Genomic DNA, 10127 nt, shown 5'->3' on the forward strand with positions numbered 1-10127 from the left:
TGTCCTACTTGAGGCTTGCGGTCTTAATCCTCATTTTACAGATGAGGTAACTGAGGCACAGAGAAGTAAAGTGACTTGCCCAGGGTCACATAGCAAACGAGCCATTCTGCTCTCCCGAGTATAGTGGAGCTCCTGATGTGTGAAGGGCTCTAGCCTCTTTGTTATACTTTTGCCTGTGTGCAAGTCACTTTGCTTCAGAGGATAACTTAATTGTTCAATGTTTCCAGTACTTTCATACTTGGAGAAACATGTAATTTTTTTATGGAATGTGTTAATTTCTTACTATGTGCCAGGCACTGTACTAAGTATTGGGGTAGATCCAAGGTAATCAGGTTGGACACAGTCCATGTCCCAAGTGGGGCTCTCAGTCTTAATCTCCATGTTATAGAAGAGGTAACTGAGGCACAGAAAAGTTAAGTGGCTTGCCCAAGTCACACAGCAGATATGTGGTGAAGCAGGGATTAGAAGCCAGGTCCTTCTGACTCCCAGGCCTGTGGTCTATCCATTAGTCAAAATTGCTTCTTGCTTTTCTTATGTTCTCTTTTGGAGAAAGAATCAAAAGCTGATTCTTTTTGAGCACTTACTGTGTACAGAACACTATACTAAGCACTTGAGAAACTACACTAAAACAGAGTTGGTAGATGAGATCCTTGCCCACAAAAAGCTTTTATAGTTACAGGGGGAGACAGATATTAAAACAGATTACTGATAGGGGAAATAGTACAATATTACAATATTTACATAAGTACTCTGGGGCGCTTTGGAAACTAACCAATTGATTATTTTTAAAGACCTCCCTGTTCAAGGCTGTTCCGAAGCACTGTGGCCTAATGGGTAGAAGACAAGTCTGGGAGTCAGAAGAACCTGGGTTCTGATCCCTGCTGCCCCACTTGTCTGCTGTGTGACTTTGGGCAAGTTACTTAAATTCTGTGTCTCAGTTACCTCACCTGTAAAGTGGGGATTAAGACTGTGAGCACCAAGTGGGACATGGACTGTGTCCATCCTGATTACCTTGTATCTACCCCAGCCCTTAGTACAATGCCTGGCACATAGTAAGCACTTAACAAGTACTATAAACATTCTCTTTGTTGCTTTTCTTTGTTGTGATGCTCTCACGTGTATAACAAGGAAAGGGATGAGAGTGGGGTTTATTTCCCAACTTTCCCTGCACTCACTGACTCCTTTTGTGCTTGCCAACAGCCCAACAGAGATGGAATCTTGGAGCTGATGGCTGGAGGAATCTTTTACTGCTTCGGGATGCTGTTCTTCAAGAGCGATGGACGGATTCCCTTTGCTCATGCCATCTGGCATCTCTTTGTGGCATTTGGAGCAGGCACCCACTATTATGCTATTTGGAGGTACCTCTATCATCCCAACACACTGGAGGCTGAAGTGTCCAAATAAGATGCCTTACAGTTTCCAGGTGACTGTGACACCCTGGAGCAGAGTATTATGGGAAATATTCCCAGCCAGAGCTCCAGGCCCATATTTTACTTCTATTGCTGGATCCTTTTGGTGGGGCTTTGGATCTCTGGTGGCTACTAGACCCAAAGGAACCAGATGCTTGAAAAGAGATCTAAATACTTGTCGGGGGCAAAAACAAAACAAAACCCTTAAACAGTTTTCTTTGTTCATATTTTAGAGAAATGTCTCATTACAGATCCCACCATTAATGTCTTCTGGGAAAGGAGAAACGTAGGGACTTTATGTGTAAAGACTGTGATTCCAAGGTCCTGAAAAGTTTTGGAACAGCATAACTCACCTCCAGTGAGGAAGCTGAGCCCAGTGCTCACGAAAGCAACTAGAGTCCAAGACTCCTGCTGCTCCGGTCTTGGAATTGTCCCTGAATTTGAAAAGAACAAACGACCTCAGGTAGAATTACGTTGTCCCTTGGTGGTTCTAATCAGAGCAGAATAACACCCGAGCAGGAGTTTTTGCTGCTGTCTGGTTGGGGAGGTTGCCCAGATCTGTTGAGACCAAGCAAAAAATGACTGCCACTTGGTTTTCTTTGAGATAGCTAACACTGTTCTCTTCCTCCAGTCTTTAGATAACACCATTGAAGAGGGACATCTTCTCCCTGAAAGAACCTTGCTATCCCCTGAGGAGATTAAGGTTCCTTCTCAGTATTTGTGCCAGTTTGTCCCTCTATGCTGCTGGGAGGTTTTGGGTAGATTCAAAAGAAAACATGCAGTCAGTGATATAGAAGCATTTGAGGCCTGTGGATAAGAGCTGCAGGATGACTTCAACCAGGTCTGAAATGTTCTGGGTGGGAAATTGTGGGTAAATCTTTCTAGCAGTGGTTGCTGCCTTAGTTTTAAGTTTTTATTGTCATAAGATGAATGGTAACGAGAGTCTCCTAACTGGGCTAGGAAGTTACTAGTAACCTGCACTTCCACACCATATTTTAGGTTTGTAATAACAACCCTCAGATATTTGAGGTCTCTTGTTCTCAAATGGCAATAAGTTCTTCGCTTTTAAACAGCTGTTTTTAAAAAGTCAACACTACCTTCGAGACTGAATGTAAAAATCATCTATCCTGACAGAGCCTCTAGATGCAAAAAATGCTCTGAAATCCAGACAGAAAAATCTTCCAGATATTGGCTGCCATCATCCAATTTCATGAGCTAGCTTCTGTATTGCTGTAATACCTCATGTGGCAACTAGAAGGAATGGGGAGCCGCACCCAGAGAACCTGGACCCCAGCATCCTTCGAAGATTTAATCTAACGCTCCTTGTTCTTGGTCTCCAAATTGGAGAACTCAGCGTCAACAAAGCCTTATACCTAATTACACTTGAATACATTCCAGGATTATTTCAAGTCTCTGAACTCTGGAATCCCTTTTTTATCTAAGCCAGTATTAAGTATTCTTGACACATTCCAAGTAGATAAGGGTCCAGGGCTCAGAGAAACGTTTGTGATACACTTTGTTCTTCATTCTCTATTATTTTTTTTCCTGCCATTGGTCAGCAGAGAGCTCTCAGTTTACAGTCAGTGGCTGATCTTCCCCAGATGAGGAAAATAAGTCAACTCAACTCAATTTATCCACCTCGTGGGATCCAGATTCACTCCATGGCGGTGGTGTTTGGTCTGGGAGCAGAAAGAGGAGCCTAATATGAGATTTTTAGGGAAGGTAAAAGCTAGATTGGATTCCTTTCACTTAGTAGATTCTTTGCATCCCTGGGCATTAACCCCTGATTGTCAGAGATGTTCAGCATCCTGTTTGTCCATTCACCATGATAGAAATCTTTTTATTGCCAAACATATTTTCTCTTTCACCTTAATGAATGAGAAGTTATCCCTGGCCAGTCCAGACTATGGATTGAAAGGGAGCCAACATCAGAATAATTTTTATTAAGCATCTACCAAACATGGCACTGTGCTAGGCATCAGTGCTTAGAACAGTGCATTGCACATAGTAAGCGCTTAACAAATACCATTATTATTATTTAATAATTAGACTAAAATGAAATCTAATCCTCTTTTTAAAATTACAACTTAAAATGACAAAAATATGGGAGTACAGAAGTTTTGTAATAAAAGGTTGCAGGGGCTTGGACAAACTATGGGATAGCATTAAAGGTCTCCAGGCTAATTTCCCACTTGTTTCCCAATTGGGACAATATGATTTTTCACTTTTCATAAGTAGCTAGTTACACATTGTCCCACTTATTCCATCAGGGTAGGTGCTGCACCTTTTGGAATCACGTGACCATGGATTCCAGGGTGACATAAATTGCCTTGTTTCTATTTCGTGGGTTGGTGGCTGGGCAACTACTTTTAAAATAAGCGAATTTAAAACAGTCTCCCATTTCCCCATCTCTTGTATGGTCCCAAGTCAGATGACAGCAAGTAAATGATTCGAGAAGATGGACCAGTAGTTTGGGGGCTTGAGGTATTTTGTTTGTTTATGGTATTTGTTAAGCGCTTACTATGTACCAGGCATTGTTCTAAGCACTGGGGTAGAAATACAACAGTTTGGACCAAGTCCCTGTCCCCAGTGGGACTCGCAGTCTTAATCCCCAATTTACGGATGAGGTAATTGAGGCACAGAGAAATGAAGTGACTTGCCCAAGGTTACCTAGCCGACAATTGGCAGAGCTACAATTATAACCCAGGTCCTTCTGACTTCCAAGTCCATGCTCTGAAGCAGGTTAGAAACTAAATGGGCCAGTGTTGGGGTTTTTTTTATGGTGTTTGTTAAACTCTTACTGTGTGCCAGGCACTGTGCTGAGCACTGGAATGGATACATGCAAATCAGGTTGGACACAGTCCCTGTTGCACATGGGCTCACAGATTCAACCCCCATTTTACAGGTGAGGTAACTGAGGCACAGAGAAGTGAAGTGACTTGCACAAGGTCCCACAGTAGACAAGGGACGGAGCTAGGATTAGAACCTGCATCTTGGTGACTCCCAAGCCCGTTCTCTATCCACTAGGCCATGCTGCTTCTCCAAGATATTGGGCCTGACCTGTTCTGGCGAACTTAAACTCACATCTGGGCCTCTGCAGTCCAAACCAGATTGCCTCAGTCCCACTTGTGCCTGGTCTACTACTGATACTGGTCCCTAGCAAATGGCAAACTGGACCAGAATGAACATGGGCTGAACTAGAAGCTGACCTGGTTTCCTGCCAAGGGCCATGATTGAACATGTGTGGTTGCCCCTGGTTCTGCTGGGGATTGTAGTCCCAGCAGTCCAGTGAGCAACTGCACACATAAGGGAACTTCTGCACATATGCAGTAAATTTCCCAACAAACTGTGATGGGAAACCGAGGCAGTTGCCAAGGAGACCAAGAGCCATTTGAGCCCTCTGGAGGTCTGTGAGACCTAAGGGATCCGAGGGTCTAAAGGGTCTTGTGGGCAATGCAGCCCTTTAACACTAGGAGTTGATTCTTGTACAGACAGGCCAAAAGCCCAGTCATTGATATAATTTGTACCTTTACATTCTGAGCATGTAAGCAGCTGCTCGCCAGCTGTGTGATCTGTTGTCAGGTGGACGTTACTGAAGACGGGTGACGTCAAGCTCTTGGTGGGATGAGTGGTGAAACGGCAGGGTAGGAATAGAAACACTCAACCTCCATAGCAACAGATGAATATTTCAGAAAGAGCAGGAGGGGAGTGGATTGAGAATCAAGGCTTTTACTTGGCACTTCAAGGGGCCTAAGGATTGCAGTGATGGTGATGTAGCTGAGGAGATTCAGCCTGTGAATGTAGCCTTTGACTGCTTGGTTTAAAATCTGTTTAATCAATTGTCAGTGTCAAAGGCCCAATTCCAATAGCTTATCACTCCTGAAATTCTGCCGTCCTTATCTAGGTGTAATACCCTGCCTTAAATTAAGAGGAATCACCTAACACATTTGAGAGCAGACTTTGGCTATAGTTATACATTTAACTGTAAATGTATTCGCCCAGGGCTCATTTAAATCAGTAACATCATTTGTTTTCCAGTGGCCAAGCTGACTAAATTTAATTGGAAAGTGCAGCTGGAAGTCAGACTTGGTGTGAGTTAAGTTTTTCTCCCTCTTTAAGAATTATAGTAACTTGGAGAAAAAAAAATTGAAAATTCCAAAAAAAAATAATAATTGCAAAGAACAGGAATTCTGGGGTGCATAGGTTTGGATGTAAAAGGTAGTGCCTTTGAATCAGTCAGGACAAACAAGCATGTACCAATTTTAAGCCTATGAATGACTTTTCTTATTAATCCACAGAATATTGAAGTTTGATTATGAGTTTGGGTCATTTAGGTGATGAAATAGCAGGGTCCAGTGAACATACCACGGCACATCTGACAGGGGAATGTTGCCATATGTTAATTTGCCTCTTCCTAGGGAGTACACTGCTGAACGTGTAGAATGACGGCATTCCTGAAATACGCATACCAAAATGCTCTGTGAATCACAGTGCAAAATTAAGTGGACTAGAGGGGGATGATTGAGCATGAAAAGAACAAGCCTGCTTGAAGGACATGCTGAATCTGCCCAGACACATATTATCAAATATATTCTGCTTACCAACATTATCAAAGTATCTGTAATAATAGTGGAAATAAGCCGCCTGGCCCTAATGGGTGGAGCGTGGACCTGGGAATCAAAAGGACCTGGGTTCTAATCCTGGCTCTGCCACTAATAATAGAAACAATAATAATTATGGTATTTGTTAAATTCTTACTATGTGCCAGGCACTGTACTAAGCGCTGGGGTGGATATAAGCAAATTAGGTTGGACACAGTCCCTGTCCTACCTGGGGCTCACAGTCTCAGTCCTCATTTTACAGATGAGGTAATTGAGGCTCAGAGAAGTGAAGTGACTTGCCCAAGGCCACACAGCAAGCAAGTGATGGAGCCGGGATTAGAACCATGACCTTCTGATTCCCAGGTCTGTGGGCTATCCACTATGCCATGTGACCTTGGGCAAGTGAGCCCACTGTTGGGTAGGGACTGTCTCTATGTGTTGGCAACTTGTACTTCCCAAGCGCTTAGTACAGTGCTGTGCACACAATAAGTGCTCAATAAATACGATTGATTGATTGATTGATTGATTCTCTGTGCCTTAATTACCTCATCTGTAAAATGAAAGTTAAGATTGTGAGCCCCATATGGGACATGGACTGTAGCAGTGCTTAACAAATACCATGAGAAAAGATAAAGGAATAACTTTGAAGCTTGAATACTCTGACTTCCAAACTCTGGATTAGATACTTATCCTCCCCTAATCTCCCAGAGAAAGAAATAGGCCAACATTTGGCCCTCCGCAAGGAAGACAGTCATGGTTTACCTACACAAATGTTCTGGCAAGAGCCACAGTGACTCCCCATCATCTAAAGGAATTCTTATTGTCTTTACAGTTGATTGATGATAGGGAATGTGAGAGAAGATTTTATAAAGAAGAAGGGTTATGGAGGTTTACTGGTCAGAAATCTAGGCACTTCAATTCTGAAATGTTTTCTTGGAGGCCATAAGCTCCTTGTTGGCAGGGATTATCTCTACCAACTCTATTGTACTGTATTTTCTCAAACTCTCAGTATAGGCCTACTTGCATAATAAGCACTTGATAAATACTATTGATTGATTTTTTTCCCCCTTTCAGTGAATTGGAAATCTGTCAAGAAACTAGCCTCAAGGAGCACTGATGTTAATGGTTCCTTCAAGCACTTAGTACAGTGCTCTGCACACAGTAAGTGCTCAGTAAATGCCACTGATTGATTATGATAGGTAAAGCTTCCTTGGCTTGCTGCAGGAAGTTCAGAAGTCTGATTCTCTTCCTCAGGAATTCATTGTTTTCTGTCTTTCCCTCCTAAGGAAGAATCCCCTTGCATCTTTCCTTTGCCTTGAAAAAGTACCCCCTCACCCAGTACCTGACTTGGTGTTGTATGCCTGCCTTGCTCATTATATTTTGAATCACAACCAGAAAGTCTTTGTCCACGGCTTGGTGATCTGTCTTGCATTGTCGCCTCAAGATAAGGAGGTTCCAGATATTTTTTTTAAAGAGATGGCCAAATTATTTCTTAATTTATTTCTCTTCATATAAGTGGATCAGAGTAGCCTGTCAGACTCCAAGAATGGGCCTGGTGAGAACTCTGAATATGTGACATCAACAAGCCATGTTGAATAGAGAATTATCTTTCTAATACTTAGGGATCTCAGATAAGGCTGCTTTTATAGTTTCCAGAGTTAGTCATTGTAAGATACAGCAACCTTAGTTGTCATTGACTTGGAATGGAAATGTATTTTTCTGCTGGGTTTGAATTTTATGATTAGAAGTGAGTCTTCTTTTCCTATGTTGTTGTAAACTTTGGATGGGGGGAAGGAAGAATTATCTGACCTTGAAAGAAGCAGCAAAAGGTTACTATTGTTATTATTATTATTGTATTTGTAAAGGACTTTCTATATATCAAGCATTGTTCTTAGTGCGGGGGTAGATACAAGTTAGTTTGGACACAGTCCCTGTCCCACGGGGGGCTCACGGTCTACTTAGGAGTGAGAACAGGTACTAAATCCCCATTTTGCAGTTGGGGAAACTAAGGCACAGAGAAGTTAATCTACTTGCCCAAGGTCACACAGAGTCCCTGTTCTACATGGAGCTCACAGCCTAAGTAGGTGAGAGAACTGGTACTGTATCCTCATTTTACAGTTGGGGAAATTGAGACACAGGGAAGTTAAGTGACTTGACCAAGATCATGCAGCAGGCAATTGGAAGAGCCAGGATTAGGACCCAAGTCCTCTGATTCCCAGGCCTGTGCTCTTCCCTCTAGGCCATGCTGCTATTGTTGCGACACAAACCAAGGTTTAAATCAGGTGATGTAGTACAATATTTCTGAGTCTTCTCTATTTTAGCCAGGATGCATGGGGCAGGGGAGCCCCCCTAGGCTGTGAGCTCATTGTGGGCAGCAATGTGTCTTGTTATAGTTTACTATCCCAATTGCTCAGTACAGTGCTTTGCATACAGTAAGCACTTAATGAATACGATTGAATGAATGAATGAGCAAGGCTTCTCCAGAAACTTCCCCTCCTCCTTTTCTGAGCTAAGCCAGTATAGACCCATGGTGTTCAAAAGAAAACGAAACAGTGTTTACCCTGCTTGCTGCCCTTCTGCTGCCTAATCCTGGCTCTGGCAAACATAGGAATGAAAGCTGATAATCCCTCAAGATAATCATCTCTGGAGAAATACTTTTTCTCTCCTCTTCTATCAGAATACATTCAACCTCTGATGGGGATGAAAATTAGGTACTGGGAGATAAATATAAAGCCTTAATTCACTCCATAGTCAAAGAGCACATTCTCTGTGGGAGTGTTATGTTTCCTTACTTTTCTCTCTCATTTTTGGGTGGCTGAAATCTTAACCTATTTGAGGTGTTAGGTTTTCTGCAGTTTAGTCCAGGAAATCCTGGATGGTCCTCAGTCACCTACTGGAAGAAAGTCTTCATAAGGACATACCACCCTGATCCAAGCACTTGTCTTATCCAGCCGTGACTACTGCCTCATCCTCCTTGCTGACCTCCCTGCCTCCTGTCTCTCTCCCCACTCCAGTCCATACTTCATTCTGCCAAAAGGATCATTTTTCTACAGAAACATTCAAACCATGTCTCTCTACTCCTCAAGAACATCCACTGGCTGCCCATATACCTCCTCAGCAAACAGAAACTCCTTGCCAATGGCTTTAAAACATTCAATTAGCTCACCCCCTCCTACTTTACCTCACTGATCTATTACAGTCCAGCCTGCACATTTTGCTCTTCTAGCTCCAGCTTACTCACTGTGCTCCAATCTTGTCTATCTCACCACCTATCCCTTACCCACATCCTTCCCCTCACCTGGAACTCCTTCTCTCTCCATATAATAATAATGATAATAATAATAATGGCATATATTAAGTGCTTACTATGTGCAAAGCACTGTTCTATGCACTGGGGAAGTTACAAGGTGATCAGGTTGTCCTACATGGGGCTCACAGTCTTAATCCCTATTTTACAGATGAGGTAACTGAGGCACAGAGAAGTGAAGTGACTTGCCCAAAGTCACACAGCTGACAATTGGTGGTCAGGATTTGAACCCATGACCTCTGACTCCAAAGCCCATGCTCTTTCCACTGAGCCACACTGCTTCAAGTCATATAAGTCGTACCACAACTCTTCCCACCTTCAAAGGTCACATCTCCTCCAAGAGGCCTTTCCCAATTAAGCCATCTTTTCCCCAGCTACCTGACCCTTCTGAGTCATCTATGCACTTCGATTTGTGACTTTTGGGCATTTGACATTTGCCCTGTCCTCATCCCCACAGCACTTATCTATAAATTATATTATAAATAGTTTATTTATATTAATGTCTGTCTTCCCTTCTAGTCTGCAAACTCATTGTGGGCAGAGAATGCACCTACCAACTCTGTTGTATTATACTCTCCCAAGCTCTTAATACAGTGCTCTGCACACAGTAAATGCTAAATAAATACCATTGATGATGATGAGGATGCATCTCTCAGGGTCCTCATTTTTCTTGTTTGGCTCCTGAAACAGTGATGATAAGAGACTAACATAGAGGAATGGGAATCAGGGCCACTAAGACATTCCCCTGATTGTGCTATTCATTGGCATTACACCTTAGTACTATCACTTTTTTTTTTAATGGTATTCGTT

At 42.7% G+C, this 10127-nt stretch overlaps 1 protein-coding gene across 1 annotated transcript in view; it reads left to right on the top strand.

The window, feature by feature from the left end:
- Positions 1-3965, top strand: part of MMD2 (monocyte to macrophage differentiation associated 2) — an 86120-nt gene extending 82155 nt beyond the window's left edge. Inside the window, exons 9-10 of the mRNA XM_038763566.1 lie at positions 1201-1358; positions 1643-3965. Of these exons, the coding sequence (XP_038619494.1) occupies positions 1201-1358; positions 1643-1673 (189 nt within the window). The 3' untranslated portion in view covers positions 1674-3965. The remainder of the gene's footprint in view (positions 1-1200; positions 1359-1642) is intronic.
- Positions 3966-10127: the final 6162 nt, after the last annotated feature.

The sequence above is a fragment of the Tachyglossus aculeatus genome, chromosome 21, assembly GCF_015852505.1.
Source record: "Tachyglossus aculeatus isolate mTacAcu1 chromosome 21, mTacAcu1.pri, whole genome shotgun sequence".
NCBI classification, from domain to species: Eukaryota; Metazoa; Chordata; class Mammalia; order Monotremata; family Tachyglossidae; genus Tachyglossus; species Tachyglossus aculeatus.